Here is a 22,226-nt window from a genome sequence, read left to right as displayed (position 1 = left end):
AATATGTCACGTTATAATGTTAACCAATAAATTTTGCACTAATTTGACCCAAAAAAAAACTAATATTAGAAATGGCATATAATATGTTACGTTATAATGAATTAATGATGATGATGATAATGATGATGATGGTGATGATGATGTGAGTATCATACAAGATGATACAGAGACTGATCTTGTCAATCTCAGGAGGACAATTTATCAAACCATAATGTCAAGTCTTGATTTCGAGGAAGCAGGGCATAAGCTGCTCAAGATAAGACTAGAACAAGGTCAAGGAATGGAGCTTTGTGTTATGGTGCTTGAATGTTGCACTGAGGAGAAAACTTATCGTTCCTTCTATGGTCACTTAGCGCACTGGTTCTGTCTCAAAAGCAGAGTTTATAGAGAATGTTTTGAGAATCTGTTTGTTCAGAAATATTCTATGGTACACCGATTCGATACCAATAAGCTGATTAGTGTAGCCACGTTCTTTGCGCATATCCTGGCCACTAATTCTCTTCCTTGGATATGTAATATGTTCGGTTGACAGTTGAAGACTCAACTTCTTCATCCCTTATCTTTCTCAAAACCCTTTTCCTACAACTCTCTGAGCTATTAAGAATTAAGCTTTTGAATGAAAAGCTTCAAGATCCAACCATGGAGGAGACATTCGAGTCCATCTTCCCAAAGGACCATCGAAAAAACACGTTGTTCTCCATTATATTTTTCACCAAAATCGGCCTCGGTGGAATTACTCAAACACTAAGGCAGCTCATCGCCAAGCGCAAGGAAACTGATTCAGAGGACGAATTAAGAGATGAGATGGTGATGAAGCGTAGAAGAAAAAGAGGTTGATCAGTAGCATCTATTTAAAGCTCTCTTGAATTGTTAGTCTATATTTGGCTTGATGATCGAACAAAGTTACAGAATACTTGTTTTATTGGGTTGATGATCTAATTTCGAAGCTGTCTTCTATTTGCATACATAATCTTCCTTTTCGTATCTGATGCTTTGTTTAAGACCAATTTATGTCAGAGCAAGAAGAGCATAAACTTGTCAGCGTCACACTAAATCGAAAACATCACAGTGAAGTTTAGATGCCTTTGTTATAAACTAAAACACACAAACCAAATTATAATTATAAACCCTTAGTTTGATGATGTATGATAAAAATGAGTTTCACAAATTACAGGGATTCATCACTATACAAAATTAACAAATGCAACTCTATTTCAATACACAACTTTCTTATTACTCAACAGAACAGTTCCTTAAGAATCAAACACTATATGAATCTCATATGTAAGAAACCTTCTTACAAAAGCCAAAACCTTAATATAAGAAAGCAATGATAAAGATTTAGCTATACGTTGTATGTATGTGTGTGCTTAAATATTCAAGATCAAAGAAGAAGAAGACATTACTCTGATCTTACATTAGTTCTTACGAACTCTGTCCCTGGCTAGGTTTCTGATGCCGTTCGCTTTGGCTTTGCCGCTTACTCGCATACGTTATAGCTCTATACATATCCGAACATGAATACGCAACCTCGGACATTGCCTGAAAAAGCTCGGGGAGGCGAGTTCGAAGACTAGCCAGTGACTTCTCTCTAACTTGATGGCTTTGTCTATGGTAAGCTTCTTCTTCTTCTTCCAACCTCTTCTTAATTTGTTCTACATTGAATTGCCTCACAGCGACCTCATCATTATGATCGTTATCCGCTTCATCCGGATTCATCCCCTCCGGTCCTCTCTTCTGGATGTATTTGTGGTACCAATCCTCAAACTGTCTAATTTTTCTTCCCAATTCTTTTCTTGTCTCTTCGCATTTGTTTCTGAGACTTATCTCGTCTTCTTGCTGCTGCATTATCGTGCTTACAACCGCTGCGAAATTGATTATGGCACTTTTAGCCATTTCGTCGGGGATTTTGTCTAAACGGTCATACCAAGCGTGGAGGAGTTTTTGGATTGCGGGATTGGGAACTCGAGGAGGCGAAGATACTTTCTCCTTGAGTGTGCTTTCGATAGGGATGAGATTTAGCTTTAGCCATCCGCCAAGTGCTTTTATGTATTCTTTCTGATGATCTATCATCCTGCAAAACTGCGTGTGCCATTCTTGAACCACTGCCAAGAGCTGGATGGTGCGTTCGTGATGATGATCATTTGTTTCTTTCACCGCTTGTGAAACATCTAGAGATCTCAACACCTTTGAGATCTCAGCTTGTCTTTGATGATGTATTTGCATCATTTCCCACATCTTCCCCATCCTGCAAAAAAATTTGCATAAGAACTCAAAATCAATTTGTCTAAAACATCATAGGAAAAAATATCTACCAAGAAGCGAAACTTACGCCTCAACAAGGTGAACGAGCTTTAGGTATAGTTGTTCATCCCTAAGACGATTGATTTCTGAAACTGTGGAGTCCATGGATTGCATATCAACTATATATCTTGTATGCAAATGACTTACTGCTGCTTTAGCTCTCTCTAATGAATCCGAGTGGCCACCTCGTTTCTTCACCCGATTTAAATGAGCAACCTTTTTCTGGTACTCGATTTTCATGAGTTCGCCAGCCTATATCCAACAAGAAGTGTATCCCAAAATTAGACTCTCAAGAGAAAAATATATCATTTTTGCTCATAAAACTACCCAAAACAATCAAAGGGGCTTTTCTCAGGAGAGAAGATTACCCAAAAAGACTAAACATGGTTGCAAGAATCTTTCCTCAAAAAGTTAAAATCTTTCAGCTTCACTAAACAAGCACAAGCATAAAAAAGAGACAAGTTTTGATATAGTTACCTTGACTTCGTCATAGAGCTTCTTTTCCCATGCTAGCAATTTGTCAAGAACAGTAGCATGAGTTTCATTCTCTTCCAAATCAACATCATCTTTCCCATCATCAGCATTTGGTATTCCTCTAAATGATCTATTCCATGTAATTACACGCATCACTCTAGCAGAGTGATCAATATGTCCTGTTACAACAACAACACATCAATCTTAGCTAAACCAATCATTTTGTTTCTCTCAGACATTTATCGAATCAAAATTACCTCGGTTATCTGCAAAATTAGAATGGTAATGGAGCCTAGTAGCTTCAAGCATCTTAGAAACATCATGAGCACTTTCAGAAGCTTTCAAGAAATTATCATCAAGCTCAATGAATACATTCGCCAAATGCGTCGCAGTCACCGGCATTCGCATTCCTCTCCTCTCTCCGGGAATCCCTATCCCTTTACTCTTCTTCATCCCTCTCAAATTAGTAACTTTTTCCAATTCAATCGTCACTTCCTCTACTCTCTTCGGTCTTTCCTCCACCAGTGGTTTCCGTTCAATCACCGTCTCCTCTTCCTCCTCCTCTTCCTCCTCTTCCTCCTCCTCATCTTCGTCATCCTCAGTAACGACTGGTGAATGTGGTTGAGGAGGCACAGGCCTTGTTGGTTGTGGTTGTGGTTGTGGAGGAGTATCTTCTAAAGTAGTTCCAGGCATATTCTCAACATTAGGGAAGAAGTAATCGTAGAAAGGTTGTTGTTGCTGTTGCTGATGTTGATGCTGATGCTGACGTGGCGGCGGAATTGGCCGTGAATTCGCCAAAGGGGGAGGTGGCGGAGCTTTCTCCTCCTGAAGATGATGATCTTCAATCGTCGTCCTATTTCCTCTAGTACTACCTCCACGGCTTCTCGATTTCCTAATCAAACGATCACGATTCTCCATTTCAGAGTCATCATCATCATCATCGTCATCATCATCGTTATCTAGGGCTCCATCTTCTTCAATTCCGTTGAGTCCACTACCAGCATGACCACCACCGGATCTACCGTTCATCTCCGGCATAGTAGCAGCACGTTGAAGAGGAAGCGGTGGTGGAGGAGGAGGAGGAGGAAGAGTATCAGGAATCGGCTGAGGAACCGCAGCGGAGGAAGAAGAAGCGGTTGAATTAGAAACCGGAGCGGTGGAAGAAGGAAGAGGAGGAGATATAGCAGTGGGAAGAGAAGAAGTAGAAGCGATTGCTGCAGCTGCGGAGGAAGACGAGTGATTAGAGACTAAAAACTCGCCGTGAGAGTAATCGGAAAGAGCAGCTCCGGTGTTTTTAAGAGCCATAGCGTAAGCTGAGTGAGCGGCGGCGAAAGCGTTACGAGCAGTGACGGCGTCTTTCATCAATTGTTTTCGTTCTTTGCAACGAGTAACTGCTTCTTCGTTCTCGATCTTTGATTGAGCACAACCCATCTTCTTCTTCCTTAAGAAGCTCTCTTACTTCAGATCGATCGGAGAAGAAGAGATTGAAGAATACTCGAAAGCTTTAGAGTTAAGTTTTAAGGAATAATAATAGAGAGAGGATTGAACTGATACGTCGTCGTTTAGTTGTTAGAAAAGGCATTAACGCTTTCTCTAATATTTTCCGTTTTTTGGGTTAAATTTTCCATTTTTCGTTGGGCTACTCTCAGGGGTAATGACGTGGATAAAGTTAAAAAAGGTAACAAGCGAATATAACGTTTTCTGTACTTTTGAATTTTTAAACTTTTAACGTATAAAAAATCTTTTGTATCAGTCACTACTCACTAGTAATATAAGGATTATAATGCTTTTTTTCTGTCGCCTAAAACTCATATATAGATTTATCCAATACTTATATACTATGTAGGATGGTTATTTTTTTATATAAAAAATATCAAAATATATTTACAAAATAGTCAATTTTTTGAGGATAATTAATAAAATAATCATATATATAGTATTTTGTTGGAAACATGTCAAAAAGTACATGTATAATTACATAAATTTCTGTTATAACATGTTTTTTCTCTAATTATATGTGATAGCATAATCTATTTTTTATGTTATTTTCTCGTATTACGTGTTATTTATAAAAAATACATGATCTTTCTTGAAAAAATATTATATTTAGTTTATATCTTCTTTATCGTGTTATTTTGTAGAAATACATGTTTTGTAATATTAAGATCAAATGTGATTTGTTTTAAAAAAATTATTAGTTTTTAGTAATAGACAGTTTTTATTAAGATCATATGTGATTTTGTTTTTAAAGAACTATTCAAGTTAATTTTTTCGTAACAATATATTTTAAAAAATATTTACTGTATTTTTTAAATATCAATCGTTTAGTTAAAAATAACATGCAAAACTTAATGTTATATGCTATTTATAAAATTAAAAAACACGCAAATGTTTTGTCTATTATTGATCTTGCAACAAAGGAATGATGATTTTGTAATTTCGCTTCTTCTCATAACATAGGTTCATAGCTATTACGCAATAAAAAAAATTTATCTCTACTATTTTTTTAATTTGTGTGCTTTATTTAGCTATTTTTTAATATTTTTTTATTGGGTTAATCCGTTAATACAAAAATGTTAGCCGACAGGATAAATGATAATAAAAATTAAAAAGATATAGTACAACTTTTATTTTTGGCAGTAGACTACAAGTCGATACAAAACAATTGTTAATGTCCGCTTGGAACAAAAGATTATTGAACATCAATTTGAATAAAACAAATTGTATACTTTTAATTTTGCAAAAGTTGAAAAGGTGCTTATCAAAACAAACGGCGAATATTAGTCCAAGAGATTGAAGGAGATAGTGAAAAGAGAAACGGAAATGTGGAAGAAAAAAGGGAATTGACTAAACAAATGAACAAAGTTATGGCAGGGAATCACATTACATTGACCAATAGAAAGAAAAGAAAACACAAGCTTGTGTATTTAGAAAAAAATTCAACTTATCATTAGAAAAAAAAATCAATTTTGGAAGTTTTTTTAGGAGTCAAAGTTCATCCATTGAACTATCAACCTTTTTGCTGCGAAAAGATTCAACTACAGACTGGACTAATTACAAAGTCATAAAGATAATTACATATTCTCAAACGAAAATTCTAATTAGTAAAAAAGTAATTTTACCAATATAAACTTAACTACGACGAGAAATTAAGAAACCCTTATAATTACTACTTTCTTATCTCCGGCGCAGAGCTGCAAGACGAGCCACCACATCATCATAATCAAGGAGGTTAGGTCTTTGAAACGACGACATTCTCTCGTTCTCTCTTATTGTGGAAACTTCGTTATTGCTTGTACTTGTGAGACTCCTACTACCTTGTATTCCAAGTAACCTTGAGTTTTCTTGATCAGCAATCTTTCTCTTCTCTTCTTTCTCCTCTTGTGCTTTCTCGTCGTTTCCAGCTCCTAGTTTCGTGTCTGGAGAAGAGATTATTCCGTACGGTAAAATCTTCTTCCCCTTCTTCTTCCTTACAGATACCCTTCGAAGAGAACTCGAGCTCGAGCTTGAACTAGAACTCAAACTGCCTTTGGACAATGAATCTATTCTCCAACTCTCAGAAAGAACCGATTCATCATCACTATGTTCATCCATGAAACTTTTCTCTGTATCTTTGTTCAGATAATCCGCTCTTGTCTCGACCTTGTCCTTAATCTAAACAATTTTCAGACATTAGAACAACAAAATGATGTTTTTCTCTAATCAAATCCAGAGTACATATTTTACCTGCAGAGCTGAAGTCTCTCTGAGCAGCATCAGTTTCAAAGGTGTAGGATCCCAGTTAATCGAAAACTCATTCGCAACATCTTTCACTGTTTGAATCTTGAGTTCCCGTGAAGGTGGCCTTAACAATTCAGTTTTCTCAACAAGCTACAAGATTCAAAAAGACAGATACTCTCAGTGCAATGAAATGTGGCAAAAAGATTAGACCATGTAGATTCAATAATAAACCAACCTCATGATTTACAGATGAAGCAATGAAATTCCCAAATCTTTTCGTAAACACGGCTCTAAGATCCTTAAGTTCAGGAACATCAGGAACCCATGCCGTTGCATATATCAAAGAGGAAACAGCTTCTCTGCATTCTTCAGGACATTCCCTAAAAGTAAAAGAAACAAAAATGTTAGTAAATTGTTACACCTTCTGGAGTGAAATCTAGAGATTAGAAGTAAAAGTGAAAACCTTTTCTTCAGCATTAGTGAGAGATTTTCAGAGATACAATCGCAGAATCGCTCGATGAGATCGTAGCACGATATTATTCTCAGCTCTTCGAGTAAAAGTTCTGCCTGCAGTAACAAGTATTGACACATTTAAAAAAAAAAACTTAACAAAGCTTAGAAACATAATGAGAGAAAGAAGAAGTGTTAATTACTCTTCTATAAGCTTCAGAATCTTGGCCATTCTTGAGGAAATTCACAATATCTGTTTTATAATTTCTAACCATTGCAATCCTTTTTCTCCTAACTATATCAATCCTAATCTTCATGTAGCTGGTTGTAGATTTGCTGCATTTCACCAAGAACAATGATTAGTTAAATTTCTCATAGACAAACATTCAAAACTTAAAAGTCAAAAACAGAGTGATAAAAGACTAACACCTTTTCTTGTAGAACTTGGGTTTGAAGCACCTAAGAAACATCTTGTTTCCGATTTCTAGACGCAAGAAGATAGTAAACAAAAAGATCAAAGCTTTATATGAAAACACAGAAGAATCTAACGGTGGTTTAGTGAATGGAGTTGAAGTAATACTCAGAATCAGAATATAGCAAAAGCTATGAAGCAAAGTAACAAACCAAGAAGTTTCCTCTTAAGAGAAAGTAAGAGATATATGTAAATACAAAAGATGGAAGACTTTCCTTGGAATGCTTTGGATATAGTCTTTATATTATCTGAAGCGTATTACATACTAAAAATGTGAAACTTAGAGAACAAGTTTAAAATTATAGAGAACTACTTAGTTAACAAGAACTTTCTATAATAAGACATCGTTTTAGGCTCTAACATTTCTTTACTTTTTCCATGATAAGTAATTGGACAATGAAATGTCTCCTAAGATTCTATTATACAGTCAAACATTAAGTGATTTATTAAGACTAATGAAATGCTTTGGATATGGTCTTTATAAGTTCTCTGACGCTTAGTTTTTTTTATTAATATTAAACATGTGAAACTTAGAGAACAAGCTTGAACTTATCCAGAACTACTTAGTTAACAAGGACTTTAGCTCGAATCCTTTATAAACTTCCAAGAACTTTCTTTAATACGACATCGGTTTTGGCTCTAACATTTCTTTACTTTCTCCATGAAAAGTAATGTGACAAGTCTCCTAAGATTCGATTATACAGTCAAACAAAAAGTGTTTTATTAAGACTTATGTTAATTAATTAACTACTTAACCTCTAAAGGTTGGACCAATTGCTGAAGCTGATGAACCACATGTGACATCCTTGGACGCATTGATGGCACATTCTGAGTACAAGAATAAACCAAGTCAACAACTTTCTGAACCACACATGCTTCCGGTAAACCGCATGTAATAACCGGATCAAGAATCTCTAACCAACGGTTAGCTTGAACCAATGGTGTTGCCCATTCGAATATGCTCTGCCACCCAACTGAAGAATTAACAGCCTGAGTTGGTCTACGACCGCTCACAATCTCAAGCAAAAGGACTCCGAAACTGTAGACATCGCTCTTCGTGGTTAGCTCGTTTCTGTAAACGTATTCGGGTGCGAGGTAACCGTAGGTTCCACCCGCCATTACGGTTCTCTCTTGCATTACTTCCCAAGGAACGAATTTTGAGAGACCAACACCCATTAAATGAGCTCCAAACTCCTCATCAAGTAGCACGTTGCTAGCTCGGATGTCGCGGTGCACCACTTGTGGCTTGACCTTGTCGTGTAGAAACCTGTTTTTTTTTACGTTTTAAATAAGTTTGAGGTCAAAAGAAACTCAAGTATATAAGATTGGACTTACGCGATTCCTTGAGCAAGAGTTGTGGCGATGTTCAATCTCATGTTCCAGTCCAAGCTTCTACCACCTCTAGGCACATGGTGTAGCCATCTATCGAGAGGTCCACTAGCTATGAACTCATAAACAATGAAACGTTCTCCATGATCATAGCAACAACCTTTTATAGCAACTACATTCGGGTGATAAAGTTTAGCTGCTCTTCTAATCTCGGAGTAGAACTCTTTCTTCCTCTGAAAACTAGACCTTTTCAATCTCTTAACCGCCACTTTAGTCCCGTCTGATAAACCACCGCTATAGGTTCCACCGGTTTTCGCGTCCCCAGCTAGACGGTTTGCTTCACTGAAGTTCTTCGTCATTGATCTCAGTTCTTCACTAGTGAAGATCTTCCATGAAGGAGGAACTACTGATGATGATGAAGCTGGATTAGATACTTTTCGTGATTTTCGGCGTTTCTTGCTTCGCTTATAGACAAGGAGCCATAATATAATGGCGAATGTCGTGAAGAGAATCAAACCGCTGACAACAGCGAGGATAACTAGATATTTGTGACAATTGCGACATTTGATATCTGCAAAGAAGATAGCAATTATAAGGGACTAAGTAGTACAATGACAAAATACAGAAGAAAGAGAGAGAGGTAGTAATAGAGAGGCCATTACCAGAATCAACAGCGCAAACAAAAGCATGAGACGCATTACATCTTTCACCGAATATTGATGATGAACCATTTGTCACGGCTATACATATATTAGCACGACACGATGAACTGCCGTTGCCATTGCCACAGCGGGTGCGAATTGGAACTTTAGGAAACATGGATTGGTTCCATTGAGGAGTCTTAGGATCAGACCAGCTCCAACGGAAACCTGAGGTAGAAGAATTCATACTTCGTCCTCCAATCCAACAACTGCTAACATTTCCATTGCATAGTTTTTGAACAAAGCTGAGTTCTTTGCTCGATGCAAGCGATGCTAAGTGACCACCATAAGTTCTACAGAACATTTCTGACTTCTCCCATGAAGTAGAGTTTTTAAAGTAAGCATAGCACTTGGTTTGGTTCGGTCCAATGATCCAATCAGGAGGGCAAGAAACTGTACATAGAGAATCAATAACGAAGTGACTATCACAACATTTTCACTCTTTTTCTAGTAAAGGTGACAACTTTTTACCTGTCTGAGATCGTTTCTTGAAGTCAGTAGCATTCTGAGTTGATTCACATGATATCTGAAAAAATCATTTCACCTTAATAGATTGACTAAAGAACATTTAGTACCACTACAAAATCAGTTAAAAGATTCAAATTTTTAGCAGAGAATTCAAAGAGAAGAAGCTTCCAACAATTATAAAGAAGAAGTTCAGAAACCCTAATTCTTGAATCTTTTACACTTACAGTATCCAAGGACGCGAGACAAAGCAGAGCCAGACAAGAGATCAAGAACAGAGATTGTTTCCGACAAGAAACCCACTTCAGCTCCATAACTACAGCTTCATAAACACTGAGAAATTAAACGAATTTAGTCTCAGTTTGACAAATCAGAATCCCGTTTACGCGAAAGAGAAGATTCATCAGCAGGAAAAAGGAATAAGGAAAGTGGAAATTACCCGATTAAGTCATAACATCGGGAAGAAAGACTCAGACTTTACGCTATATGAAGAGAAATGAAAATGAAGCTTTCGTAGCTCATAACTTTTTTTTCCATACGATTTGCAGAGTCCCCGACAGAGAGAGAAAAAAGGGTTTTAATGGCGAATTTAATGGAGGAGACAGTAAACGGACTTCGGACAAGTCAGTGGGTAGTTCGGAAAATGAAAACCTTATTTTCTTGTTTCTTCCCATATTTTCATATGAAATTTGTTCTTGCCACTATATTATCTGATATTCCAATTTCTCACCATATATTATCATAATCTAAATTACAACCTGAAACCTCAGTGTACTTATTTTTGGTTGGACATTTCATCCGATTCTCTTGATTAACAAAATTTCAGCCTTCAATAAAAAACACTTTGAGTTATTTCGGGCCAGGTAAGAAAAATAGTATTAAAAATTAGAAAAAAATAATATTAAAAATAATATTAGATGTTCAAAAAAAATAATATTAAAATTTTAATTTAAAAACAAGTGTTAAGATTTATGGTTTATGAATTATGGTTTTGCTTAGATCGTAGGGTTTTGTTTTTTGGGTTTATGATTTATAATTTGGAGCTTATGGTTTGCATTTGGACTATTTTAATTTTTAATTTTTTAAATAGATCTTTTATTGGTTTTGATCTAAAGAGTATTTTCATAATTTTCTATTGAATCCAATGGTAAATATTTTTTGTCTTGTCTAATAAAATGTTTTTATTTTTCCAAGAGATTTTTCAAAAATTGTAATTGATGTAGTGTCTTTAACATCATAAAAAATTAGAAAACTAGCATAAACATTTTATAAAATATACTATAAATTGGACAAGATAATCATTGTCATCGAGTATAAATTCACGGCCGGTTAGTCTTTCTACTTGAAAATTCCGGGGAATATTACCACTGTAGAAGAGTAAGATGGAAACGGAGGCCACCGGTTGAGCCACCACTGCAGCCACTAGATTCACCATTGAATTTAGTAATGGGACAATCACCTAAACGACACATAAAAATTAAAACAAATCAAAAACAAACAATTGATCAAATTCTTAAGAAATAAAAAAGGTGAATAACATACATGTAGACTTTTATCACACCAAAAAAAACACACACACATGTAGAGAATTTTTGTGGTATTTTGTCTTGTCCTCCTAAAATCATATGCTATGTGAAAGTATAACATCGACTTGAATATTAGAAAATTGGGAAACTCAAACAACTAGTATATAAAATATTTTGTATGTGAACCATTGTTCTACTTACATGTTGTGATTGTAAAATTTATGGAGGCAAAGAGAGAAAAATGTACCATGAACGAGGAATGATGGATTAATGGTTCCTTGACTTGAGAAGAAGGTTTATGACTCTATCGTGTCCAAAATCAAAACTTCTCTTGACGATCTCTTGGGAGCTTCTTTTGAGACTCAAAGATATATTAAAGGAAAATACAAGCTGAAAAAAAAGTAAAAATCAAAATCCCTGTAATCGACGACCAAAAAAAAAGATTTATTGATACTTACTTGGAGGAAAAAACCAACATTTATGGAATAAATTGTTCCCCAAGTATTCAATTAATACTTCAGTTGTGAAAATTTGAGACTCAAATCACAAATTTTCTTAATATATTTTTTTTTTTATCATCCGATTTTAATCTGAGGAATGTTGTTTACATAAATGATAGGAAACGGTTTAGTGCAAAATTTTCTCAATATAATTGTTATTGCAATTAGTTTTTTTATTTTTTATTTTTTATTTTTGGTTTAAAAGTTAAAACAACACAATTTAATAAAGTATAAAATATAATACTCACCTAAATTATTGTTACAAATTCTATTGTAAACCGGCACAACAATGGTAAAAAGTAAAAACAAATCGTTTCCTGGTTAAGTCTTCGAAATGAGTCCCGCACAAAAAGGCTTATTAAGTATTAAGGCCCATGGGCCTGACTTATCGATCCAATAAAGAATTCACAACCCTAATAAAAAGGACGAAACCCTAGCTTTATATAAACTTTTGTTAACCTACCGTCGTCACTTCCTTCTCTTGAAGCCGGAAACCTTAAGGTTTTATATCTGGGAAAAAACTCGCATCCGCTTCAATGGTGATCTACGATTCTCCTCTCTATCTTTCTATTTCATCTCTATGCTTCGTTGATTTCATTACTCTGATATCTGTTTTATCGCTTTGTTTTTGAGATTCTCAGACTAAGGGAACGGGAAGTTTCGGAAAGAGAAGAAACAAGAGTCACACACTCTGTGTCAGATGTGGCCGTCGCAGTTTCCACATCCAGAAGAGTCGTTGCTCTGCTTGTGCTTATCCCGCCGCTCGCAAGAGGACTTGTACGAATCTCTTCTCTCTCTCTCTTTCATTTGCTTCGTATTCGCTTGATTTAGCCGAAATAGATCATTTCTTCGTTTCAATTCGTTATATGTTTTAGTATTGCAGATCCATTGATTCTCTATCAGAATTAGGGTTTGGTTAGGGATTGAATAAGTCTTTGTATGGATTCGTTATTTCTCTAGAGCTTCCTAATGCATATGAATCCCATATATCGAATAAGAACAATAGTGTATTGTTATGCATAGTTAGGCTCTTGTCCGGTATAAACCATGAGTGTAATTGAAATTACTATGGTTCTAGTCGAATATAAACTTTAGTAAGAATTTACATAACTTAGTGAAACTTCTCTTTTTCTCATGTAAATGGCACTGTCTTCTACTCAGAATTTTTTATATGCCATTTGTGAATTTGTTTCTAATTGATGTGTATAATGATGTTGGTAGACAACTGGAGTGTGAAGGCAATCCGTAGAAAGACTACTGGAACTGGAAGGATGAGGTATCTTCGCAATGTGCCTCGCAGGTTCAAGACCGGTTTCAGAGAGGGTACTATATTCCACCATTTCCACTGAGTTTTCTTTGGTTTTCAGTTAATCAGTTTGTATCTGTATGAAATGGCTTTTGTATAATTTAATTGTTGGACGTTTTCCAGGTACCGAAGCCAAGCCAAGGAACAAGGGAGTTGCTTCATCAGCTTAAACTTGTTTTTGAGCATCAAGGGAGAGAGAATTCTGAGTTTGTTGTTCACAAGATTACTACTCTTAAGTGTCTGATTATGACTATCTTTTTGTGTGGTCTTTGCGTTTTTAAAGTTTTGGACATGGATGGATTTCAATTTGCAAGTCTTTTAATTCTCTTTATTCTAATCATTATGGTTCCTTGCCAGTGGTGTGTCCGTCCGACAGATAAAGACTTGGTAAAGTCATTATACTCTACGGCCCACTTATATCGAATACGTATTCTTAGGTTCACTAACATTCATAATTAAGGTGAGTTGCTTGCAAATTTGCTCATAGGAATTATGGTGTTTCTATATGTATAATATGATACTATGTCTTGCAGCCAAAATTTTGAGACGAGTGTCGAAATTATATGTCTAAGATTAACATAATATCAAACAGAAAATCTTTGAAATCATTATAAACTTGAAGTTAGAGCTGAGAAGTCGGACTCGTAGACTTAAATTGTGGAGATGGGCTTATGAACGAAGAAAATGGACTTGTGAACTGAAAATATGGGCTTTTGATCTTAAAAGGTAAGGAGATGAGCTTATGAGTTGAAGACTTGAAGAGATGGGTTTCTCGTATCTAGGTTTTTCTACACTTCAGTGTCCTCGTCCACGATGATAATTGGGTCACCTTGACGGATTGCGATTGTGGTCTTACTGTCTTAGTCTGCATGAATGCTTTGATTTTATGAATTTCCATGGACACCAACAATGTTTTTCATGCAATTTGCTTAATCAAGGATAATATGCTAAGAGTTCTATAATATGTATCTTTGTGACCAATTAAAAATGTGGTATGTATTTGGTTGAACCTAAGTGATCGTTACAAAACATCGAAAACATTTATTTTCTTTAAAACCTAAAATACATTTGATCTAGTGATAGCGAAGCGAATTGTAGAATAAGCGGATTAAATAATAGGGTGTGATTAGTTTTGAACAAGCGAAGTAGAATAATGTATAAAAGGTAAGAGTAGTTTTGAAAATGGATATTCTAAAAATGAAATTTCTCAAATATTCTACAAAAACTTATGTAAAAAATGTTTTTTTAACACTGGATGACAATTCTTTGAACCACACCACACCTAATTTTTTTTTTCTTCCTCGTTTTGAACGTAACAAAAATTATTTTGCATAACTCAACCTATAAAGAACCAACAAAAACAACCATTGTGTGAAACCCAAGAAAAAAAAAAATGCATTTCTTTGTTGACTCTTGGTTATCACAAAATGGTTCGTGTTGTTTGCTGTTTTGCAATTTACTATTGAGCTGTGACTTGAAATTTGATATGGTTTAATTCGAAGTTGTTTTGGTTTCTATTCGTACCAAAGACAAATACGATTATTTTTCCCAATTAACCTTATCATTAAAATGATCTTGAGATTGCATTGCCAAATCTATATAAATTTTTTTGATGCATAACAAAGCAATGGATTTCCATTATTAGTAATCCTTGATTCACAGATTTTGTCTTGAAAACATTGTTGGATGAGATTTCGTTTTGTGTTTTTCCTTGTGAAAACGTAATTGTTTTCGGTTATTATATTTCTTCTGTCAAATATATATGGTTCCTGATAATTGCTTCCATTGATTACCTACTTGTCGTCCGTACCCTACCACATTAATTGTTTTTCTTTTTATTATGTAAATGATTAACATAAAAAAAACTCCGGAAGCATAGGATTGGTTAATAAACCGGGTATCTGGCTGGCTTCACCGCGTACAATTTATTGAGCAAACAAAAAATAGAAGGAGAATGCATATACCAAGATACAATACTTGGAAAATGATGTGGAATTAGTTGTTCAAAGAATTCAATAATTCTCAACTTGATGGGTACCTTAGGGAGAGATACAATCCACAAACCAAAGATCACGGTAAATAGTAGTACTAGTATGTTTTTTCATATCTTTTGTTGGTCCCTTTGATTCTTTTTTACTTTTAAAGACAAAAAAATTAATGGCAGACAAGACAATGTGAATATACTTATGTAGTCGTGCTTGTTTTTATACAGTAGTAAGTATAAATTTGATTAGATAATTTTACTATATACATTATAATATTAATTTTACAAAATAAATTTGATTTATAGTTTTAAAAAAATTTTAGTTATAAAAACACCATAAAAATTAGATCTAAAAATTATTTTCATGAAATCGGATTTTTCCGAAACAATTTTACTGTGGATTAGAAAGTCGGAATTTGATTCCATCGATTTTTTATTTTTTTATTTTTTGCAAAAAAATCCGATCGAATTGAATATTTACTAGACTAATTTTTTTTGGCTGGACTAGTTTTTCTCTAAAATTAGTCAAACTTGAAAATATAGGCTAGTTTAGTCCGTATAAAATAAGTTCTAATTTGACATATTGTATCGAGTCATCCAAAATCATATAAAAAATTGTGTATAAAAATTTTAAAATTTTTTTTTTAAAAAAAAAAAGCAAAAAAGTTGACTTATATGGTAAATTTTTCTTAAAGATTCTAAAAATCATTAGTAAATTTTATTATTTTAAAAATGTTGACTTAATGATTATATTTTTAAATAAAAAACATAAGATGAATTTGGCTCTTTATTAGTTCTTCTTTTGATGGTTGGTAAGTGTTAACTGACTAACTGAGAAACAGAGTGACGAGAGAATTAAAGAGACACTTGCCAGAAGAACAAATCTCTCAAGTGGGACGGGACCCACCGCATGTCCCTTTCTTCATTCTCCTTCGTCTTCGTCTTCTTCGTCTTCGTCTTCGTCTTCACTTCCGCCATGAGAAAAACCTGCACACACGCCTGAAAAACCAAATCATCCTCATCATCTTCTGATCTAATGTCTACCGACACTATCCCTTCCCTCTCATCTCCACCGGCGCCGGAGTTTCCTTCCACCACACCAGACACGGCGACGTCACCAGCTCCGTCTCAGCCATCCATCATCGGACCTTCTTCGTTGGCTCCGTTTCCGGAGACAACAACAAACATTGATGGAGGCTCGAGAAATGTAGCATTAACTGGACTTATTACTGGAGTAGTTCTCGGAGCTACGTTTGTCCTACTCGGAGTTTGTATCTTTGTCTGTTTCTATAAAAGAAAGAAGAGGAAGTTAAAGAAGAAGAAGAAAGAAGATATCGAAGCTTCTATTAACAGAGACTCACTAGATCCCAAAGGTACTTTATTTAGGGTTTCTTTATTTCCAAAGACTCAATCTTTTTTTAATGATTATTCAATTCCTCTGTTTTTGTAGATGATAGCAATAATCTTCAGCAATGGAGTTCATCAGAGATTGGACAAAACTTGTTTACATATGAAGATTTGTCTAAAGCAACTAGTAACTTCTCCAACACTAACCTTCTTGGACAAGGTGGGTTTGGTTATGTTCATAGAGGAGTTCTTGTTGATGGAACTTTGGTTGCTATTAAGCAGCTTAAATCTGGAAGTGGACAAGGTGAACGAGAGTTTCAAGCTGAGATACAGACTATTAGTAGAGTTCATCATAGGCATCTTGTTTCTCTTCTTGGTTATTGTATCACTGGTGCTCAAAGATTGCTTGTTTATGAGTTTGTGCCTAATAAGACTCTCGAATTTCATTTACACGGTGAGTTTTTTTTAAAAGACTTGTTTTCAGTTATGCTTGCGTGAATTCCCGCAGTTTTGTTTGAATTATGGTGGTTGTTTTGTAGAGAAAGAGAGACCGGTAATGGAGTGGTCAAAGAGGATGAAGATTGCTTTGGGTGCAGCTAAAGGATTGGCATACTTACATGAAGATTGTGAGTATAATGTTCTTGTCTTTGAGTATTGTACAACATTAGTTTCTGAAGTTTTTGTCAAGGAGATTTTGTTTTGTTTCAGGTAATCCTAAGACAATACACCGCGATGTCAAGGCTGCAAATATTCTAATTGACGATAGCTATGAGGCGAAGGTATTCTTGAACTTGTAAAACTATATAAAAATGTTGTTTAGACTGCACTACTAATAATGCTGAACTTGGTTCATCAGTTAGCAGATTTTGGACTTGCCAGGTCTTCTTTAGACACTGATACTCATGTCTCCACTCGGATTATGGGAACCTTCGGGTACGAAACACTCTTTTCTATACGCAACCATAACCATAATAAGTTCATAACATACTAACAATCTTTTAAACTTCTTTCTTGTGATGCAGTTACTTGGCTCCTGAATATGCTTCTTCAGGGAAACTTACTGAGAAATCAGATGTCTTCTCAATTGGAGTGGTGCTTCTTGAACTGATAACCGGACGCCGTCCTGTTGATAAATCACAGCCTTTTGCTGATGATGATAGCATCGTTGATTGGGTTGGTTATCTTGTTTCCCTTACCACCACTTTTAATAAGCTTTTAAACTTTACCTCATGCTCTAGGCAAAACCTCTGATGATACAAGCGTTAAACGATGGAAACTTTGACGGTCTTGTTGACCCGCGGTTAGAGAATGATTTTGATATCAACGAAATGACGAGAATGGTTGCTTGCGCTGCTGCTAGTGTCCGTCATTCAGCTAAACGTCGCCCAAAAATGAGCCAGGTACTAACTATCACATCAAAACCTTTTGGCAACATTCAATCTAACACTAGGATAAAAAATGAAACTTTGTGAGTTCAATGGTGTCATTGTTCTTTGGACAATTGCAGATAGTTCGAGCATTCGAAGGAAATATATCTATAGATGACCTAACAGAAGGAGCTGCCCCAGGACAAAGTACTATTTACAGCTTAGACGGGAGCTCAGATTATAGCTCAACACAATACAAAGAAGACTTGAAGAAATTCAAGAAAATGGCGTTCGAAAGCAAAACATTTGGTAGCAGCGAATGCAGTGGTTTGACTAGCGACAATGGTCAGAACCCATCAGGCTCGTCTAGTATCACCGAAGGCCAACGTACAACGCAGGAGATCGAACCGGAGAAGAATACCAAGGACACATGAACTTTAAACAGAGGATTCTTGGTAATAGTTAAGTCTTATCATTTTGGGGTAGGACCCGTAGGTTTAGGTGTAAAACACATTATTCATTAGACGCGCTTTCACTTTTAATTATTTCCATGTGTGGCTCTAATCGAAACTGTCATGAGCCTGATATTGCACGTGAATATTATTTGTTGGAGATTTTTTTGAGTTTGGTGTGAAGATATTAAATTAGATTCAATCAAAGACTTTATGATTCTTAATTATTTTTTGGCCGTGATATATTATTTGAGTGGAAAGTTATTTTTAACATCTTTGATTCTTTTTTTAAAGCATGTTTTCTTTTGTTATCCATGCAACTTTGAAGAAATTGTTTTTTTTTTTGCAAATGAAATCCCATATATATATTAACCGATTTTAGATTCAGAGAAATAATATTTTTATAAGCATGGTGTTTGATTTTTGGTTGAAGGAGTAATTATTAGTATAGTTAGTACATAAGTCAATGGTAATTAACAAAACATTTGATAAAGTAAACATAATTAGACCGTTTGAAGATTTCTTCAAGTATAATTAATTAATTTTTTAAATTGTTTATAATAAGATTAGTTAATGACTAATTAAAGGAGGGGCAATTTTGGGAAAATAAAAGATTTTAAAATAGTAACTTTGCTGTTATTTAGCTAATACAGTATATACTTTTTCTGTAAATCACACGAAGAAGAAGAACCAAAAGAGAGAGATTGTGAAAGAAGAAAACAGAGACAGTTTCTTCGCTGAAAAGAAAAACCAAATCAGCTAAATCCCTAAAAGTTTCCGTCAATGTCTTCTCGCCGGAGAGTTCTTCTCAAGGTTATCATTCTCGGTGATAGCGGGTAAATTCTCTCATCTCTTCAGATTTCAGATTTGATGTGGTTTTATTTGTTCATTGAATGATGAGATTTTGATTCTTTTTTTATGGCCAGTGTTGGGAAGACTTCGTTGATGAATCAGTATGTTTCTGAAATCCAGATCTATGTGTCTCTTACTTAGAACATTGATAAATTCCTTATGAAATTTGATTTTGATTGATTCTATTTTGATAGGTTTGTGAATCGAAAGTTTAGTAATCAGTATAAAGCTACGATTGGAGCAGATTTTTTGACTAAAGAGGTTCAAATAGATGACAGAATCTTCACTTTACAGGTATTCTTTGAATCAATCAAACATTTTGATTCTTAGAATGTGATTGGATCTTAGGTTCCTACCTTTTTGGGTTTATAATGCAGAAAAAGTCAAAATCTTTCTTTGTTGAGGTTCAAATTTGTGTGCTTCTTAGGAAGATACAGTGTTTTTTTGGTTGTCTATAGAGATTTATAGAACTATTACTAATACAATCTCTTGGTACATTATATAGATTTGGGATACTGCTGGACAAGAAAGATTTCAAAGTTTGGGAGTTGCGTTTTACCGAGGAGCGGATTGTTGTGTTCTTGTCTATGATGTCAATGTTATGAAATCTTTTGATAATCTTAATAACTGGAGGGAAGAGTTCTTGATTCAGGTAACACTAATCCTCTTTGTTTTTTTCTTTCTTATAGAACTTTGTAGTTTGAGAATTGTATTGCTATAAACCAAATGCTTCTTTGTGGTGTCATTGTTTAGGCTAGTCCTTCAGATCCTGAAAACTTTCCATTTGTTGTGTTGGGGAACAAGACTGATGTTGATGGTGGAAAGAGCAGAGTGGTGAGACGTTATCTTCATTTCATGAAATACTTAAGTGTCTAGAGTTTGGTTATGCTAAAGTTATCCTATATTTGTCAGGTTTCTGAGAAAAAGGCAAAGGCATGGTGTGCATCTAAAGGAAACATTCCTTACTTTGAGACTTCCGCCAAAGAAGGATTCAATGTAGATGCGGCTTTCGAATGCATTACCAAAAATGCTTTCAAGAATGAACCTGAAGAAGAACCGTAAGTACAAACATATCTTACTGCTTTTTTTTTTTTTTTTGGCAAATTTGCATCACTTCAAGTCGTCGTAGTCTTATCTTCTGACCGTCTCTGATACCTCTCGTAGGTACCTTCCCGACACCATTGATGTTGCCGGAGGTCAGCAACAAAGATCAACAGGGTGTGAATGCTAATCAAGCAAAAGTTTGTTGCAGATACATTGTTTTGTTTGGCACATTTTGATTTTGTAACAATATATTTATAACTTCCAGAAATGTATTTTCAGATTCATTTTGAGTTACAGATTGTAATGAATTGGGTTCCTTTTTCTTTTGGACTCTATACTGATACCAAAATCCAACTTAATTTCGATTCTAGAAGGGGTTTGAATTTGAAGGATACATTGGACGGTTTTTGTGGGATCTTGTCTCTGAAAGCGATGAGAATTTGAAGATCGATCGTCTCTCAGCGTTTTTACCAATACAAAAAAAGTTAAATAATAAATACGGGTTAAGCGTATCTGATTGGGGCAATGTGTAAATATTATTAACTCTTAAACTAAATGTGTAAATAAAAATAGTTGACTTTGTCAAATATAGATAACACAACTGAGAAAATCAATTTCCTCTACCGGTAAGCAAATCATAAGAAAACTAGGAAGTGTCCCCAAAATCATAGCATACACTATATTTGTAGCTTATTATATATTCTTCAATAAAAAAAAAGTAGCTTATTATATATTGAGAAATGTTTAGATTTTTATGGACAAGAATCCAAATTAATATGACATAGCATGTTTACATATCAATTTTCTCATAAATATCAAAATAAAAATATATATCTAAAAAAAAGGTAGTAAATTTTAAAAATATAGATGTTTTTTATAATAAATAATTCATATATCTTGATGTATAATTTTTTTTTTCTGAATGTGTAGAAACTTATTTAGTAGTATGTATGTATATGGAAGAAACAACTTAAAGATAATATGTGTATTTTAATGTTAAAAAGTTACTATTATAACAAATGGATTAAAGTTGATATGTGAATTTGTAAGCCTTAATAAGTAATAACCATTGAAAGGAAACGTTACTTATTGGACTTTAATTGATTGACTCTAATAAAATTACTATATTAATTGTGCTTTGATGAGAGACTAAAACGTTTCTATATTAAACTTGAATACTTAACATACACAATTTATTACACTTTTTCCATGCAGTTAAATGTGTGATAATTAGACCATTACATTCTAGTATTTCATTTCTCATCTTGGCGGTACTACTACGTGTTCACACTCACAACTTTTTCTTTATTGGTTTTCATAACATTGTTGTTTATTTCTTATTATTTTAAACACTCACAACTTTTTTTTTTTTTTTTAATTTACATACATCCTACTATATTATTTGGGAAGTACATTTTAAATATAACCTTAATTTTTGTAAGAAATTACATAGGTATGCCATTAGAAATAAAATTTTAAAGAGTAAATTAATTTATCTCTTTAAGGATTAAAAAATCAAATACTAATTTAATTAATTAAATTTAATTAAAAAACGAAATACATTATTAATTTTCAAAAATAATAACCAATCAAAATAAACATATAAGATTTGATATCTAAATTTTAATTAATTTAATTTAATTAGAAAAACGAAATACATTATTAATTTCCAAAAGAGTAACCTATTAAAATCAACAAATTAGATTTGATATCTAAATTATCATATTAATTTTTTTATTAATTATTATAGTTCACTTCTCATCTTTATATGATTCTATTTTTGCAAAAAATAATATCATCATTATAAAAAATAATTAGAGTTTTTTCGCATATGTCATAATTTGAATTTTTGAAAATTGTGAATATAAACTGTTCAATACATGAAAAATATTATAACGGGTGAAAAATAGATTTAAGAAAACTTTCTACTGAG

General features: G+C 34.2%; 7 protein-coding genes across 14 annotated transcripts; 4 read left to right on the top strand and 3 right to left on the bottom strand.

Moving 5' to 3' along the window:
* Positions 1-211: 211 nt before the first annotated feature.
* Positions 212-837, top strand: AT1G52325 (Initiation factor eIF-4 gamma, MA3; the record flags this gene model as incomplete). Its single annotated transcript, NM_148580.1, has 2 exons — positions 212-344; positions 533-837. The coding sequence occupies 2 exons, from the start codon at positions 212-214 to the stop codon at positions 835-837; spliced, it is 438 nt and encodes a 145-aa protein (NP_683421.1).
* Positions 633-4,409, bottom strand: AT1G52320 (kinesin-like protein; the record flags this gene model as incomplete). 5 transcript variants are annotated; one of them, NM_001123997.1, is made up of 5 exons in its annotated part: positions 3,036-3,238; positions 2,782-2,957; positions 2,333-2,556; positions 1,418-2,248; positions 633-1,049 (listed from the first exon to the last, which is right to left on the bottom strand). In NM_001123997.1, exons 1-4 carry the CDS (start codon positions 3,229-3,231, stop codon positions 1,426-1,428), a joined length of 1,419 nt encoding a protein of 472 aa, NP_001117469.1. In that variant the 5' UTR covers positions 3,232-3,238. The 5 variants fall into 5 exon arrangements, with proteins under 5 accessions (NP_001117469.1, NP_001117470.1, NP_001322627.1 ...); NM_001123998.1 differs by having other exon boundaries at positions 689-775; NM_179465.2 differs by lacking the exon at positions 633-1,049 and adding an exon at positions 1,197-1,313 and having other exon boundaries at positions 3,036-4,275.
* Positions 4,410-5,766: 1,357 nt separating this feature from the next.
* AT1G52315 (Regulator of Vps4 activity in the MVB pathway protein) lies at positions 5,767-7,584 on the bottom strand. 2 transcript variants are annotated; one of them, NM_202277.3, is made up of 6 exons: positions 7,378-7,584; positions 7,152-7,284; positions 6,962-7,065; positions 6,734-6,878; positions 6,505-6,648; positions 5,767-6,432 (listed from the first exon to the last, which is right to left on the bottom strand). In NM_202277.3, the coding sequence occupies exons 1-6, from the start codon at positions 7,416-7,418 to the stop codon at positions 5,956-5,958; spliced, it is 1,044 nt and encodes a 347-aa protein (NP_974006.1). In that variant the 5' UTR covers positions 7,419-7,584; the 3' UTR covers positions 5,767-5,955. The 2 variants fall into 2 exon arrangements, with proteins under 2 accessions (NP_974006.1, NP_001321003.1); NM_001333534.1 differs by lacking the exons at positions 7,152-7,284; positions 7,378-7,584 and having other exon boundaries at positions 6,962-7,091.
* AT1G52310 (protein kinase family protein / C-type lectin domain-containing protein) lies at positions 7,476-10,564 on the bottom strand. 2 transcript variants are annotated; one of them, NM_104110.3, is made up of 6 exons: positions 10,355-10,564; positions 10,143-10,248; positions 9,922-9,976; positions 9,412-9,843; positions 8,756-9,320; positions 7,476-8,687 (listed from the first exon to the last, which is right to left on the bottom strand). In NM_104110.3, the coding sequence occupies exons 2-6, from the start codon at positions 10,227-10,229 to the stop codon at positions 8,168-8,170; spliced, it is 1,659 nt and encodes a 552-aa protein (NP_175641.1). In that variant the 5' UTR covers positions 10,230-10,248; positions 10,355-10,564; the 3' UTR covers positions 7,476-8,167. The 2 variants fall into 2 exon arrangements, with proteins under 2 accessions (NP_175641.1, NP_001321004.1); NM_001333533.1 differs by having other exon boundaries at positions 7,778-8,687; positions 9,412-9,976; positions 10,355-10,528.
* Positions 10,565-12,395: 1,831 nt separating this feature from the next.
* Positions 12,396-13,732, top strand: AT1G52300 (Zinc-binding ribosomal protein family protein). The gene is made up of 4 exons (NM_104109.2): positions 12,396-12,480; positions 12,583-12,718; positions 13,163-13,264; positions 13,371-13,732. The coding sequence occupies exons 1-4, from the start codon at positions 12,478-12,480 to the stop codon at positions 13,415-13,417; spliced, it is 288 nt and encodes a 95-aa protein (NP_175640.1). The 5' UTR covers positions 12,396-12,477; the 3' UTR covers positions 13,418-13,732.
* Positions 13,733-16,047: 2,315 nt separating this feature from the next.
* On the top strand, positions 16,048-18,810 carry PERK15 (Protein kinase superfamily protein). Of its 2 annotated transcripts, NM_104108.4 has the most exons (8): positions 16,048-16,604; positions 16,682-17,032; positions 17,118-17,204; positions 17,287-17,357; positions 17,435-17,511; positions 17,601-17,751; positions 17,817-17,978; positions 18,086-18,810. In NM_104108.4, exons 1-8 carry the CDS (start codon positions 16,268-16,270, stop codon positions 18,377-18,379), a joined length of 1,530 nt encoding a protein of 509 aa, NP_175639.1. In that variant the 5' UTR covers positions 16,048-16,267; the 3' UTR covers positions 18,380-18,810. The 2 variants fall into 2 exon arrangements, with proteins under 2 accessions (NP_175639.1, NP_001323214.1); NM_001333532.1 differs by having other exon boundaries at positions 17,601-17,978.
* Positions 18,811-19,043: 233 nt separating this feature from the next.
* On the top strand, positions 19,044-20,815 carry RABG3d (RAB GTPase homolog G3D). Its single transcript, NM_104107.3, has 7 exons — positions 19,044-19,233; positions 19,324-19,350; positions 19,444-19,543; positions 19,755-19,901; positions 20,003-20,083; positions 20,162-20,307; positions 20,414-20,815. Exons 1-7 carry the CDS (start codon positions 19,181-19,183, stop codon positions 20,478-20,480), a joined length of 621 nt encoding a protein of 206 aa, NP_175638.1. The 5' UTR covers positions 19,044-19,180; the 3' UTR covers positions 20,481-20,815.
* The last annotated feature ends 1,411 nt before the right edge of the window (positions 20,816-22,226 follow it).

The sequence above is a fragment of the Arabidopsis thaliana genome, assembly GCF_000001735.4.
Source record: "Arabidopsis thaliana chromosome 1 sequence".
Lineage (NCBI taxonomy): Eukaryota > Viridiplantae > Streptophyta > Magnoliopsida > Brassicales > Brassicaceae > Arabidopsis > Arabidopsis thaliana.
Note: the sequence above shows the minus strand (reverse complement) of the source record. Positions and strands in the feature narration are given on the sequence as shown.

Bases quoted from the DNA above. Each gene is read 5' to 3' on its own strand.
- RABG3d (NM_104107.3), top strand. From the start codon at position 19,181: ATGTCTTCTCGCCGGAGAGTTCTTCTCAAGGTTATCATTCTCGGTGAT. The intron at 20,084-20,161 runs GTGAGACGTTAT...TATATTTGTCAG, and splicing joins ATGGTGGAAAGAGCAGAGTG to GTTTCTGAGAAAAAGGCAAA. The intron at 20,308-20,413 runs GTAAGTACAAAC...TACCTCTCGTAG, and splicing joins AATGAACCTGAAGAAGAACC to GTACCTTCCCGACACCATTG.
- AT1G52315 (NM_202277.3), bottom strand. From the start codon at position 7,418: ATGTTTCTTAGGTGCTTCAAACCCAAGTTCTACAAGAAAAG. The intron at 7,066-7,151 runs GTAATTAACACT...TTGTTACTGCAG, and splicing joins ATTCTGAAGCTTATAGAAGA to GCAGAACTTTTACTCGAAGA. The intron at 6,433-6,504 runs GTAAAATATGTA...AAAATTGTTTAG, and splicing joins GAGAGACTTCAGCTCTGCAG to ATTAAGGACAAGGTCGAGAC.
- AT1G52300 (NM_104109.2), top strand. The intron at 12,719-13,162 runs GTACGAATCTCT...TGATGTTGGTAG, and splicing joins CGCCGCTCGCAAGAGGACTT to ACAACTGGAGTGTGAAGGCA. The intron at 13,265-13,370 runs GTACTATATTCC...GACGTTTTCCAG, and splicing joins CAAGACCGGTTTCAGAGAGG to GTACCGAAGCCAAGCCAAGG.
- PERK15 (NM_104108.4), top strand. From the start codon at position 16,268: ATGTCTACCGACACTATCCCTTCCCTCTCATCTCCACCGGCGCCGGAG. The intron at 16,605-16,681 runs GTACTTTATTTA...CTGTTTTTGTAG, and splicing joins AGACTCACTAGATCCCAAAG to ATGATAGCAATAATCTTCAG. The intron at 17,512-17,600 runs GTACGAAACACT...CTTGTGATGCAG, and splicing joins CGGATTATGGGAACCTTCGG to TTACTTGGCTCCTGAATATG.
- AT1G52310 (NM_104110.3), bottom strand. From the start codon at position 10,229: ATGGAGCTGAAGTGGGTTTCTTGTCGGAAACAATCTCTGTTCTTGATC. The intron at 9,844-9,921 runs GTAAAAAGTTGT...CTCTATGTACAG, and splicing joins CAAGAAACGATCTCAGACAG to TTTCTTGCCCTCCTGATTGG. The intron at 9,321-9,411 runs GTAATGGCCTCT...TCTTCTTTGCAG, and splicing joins TGTTTGCGCTGTTGATTCTG to ATATCAAATGTCGCAATTGT.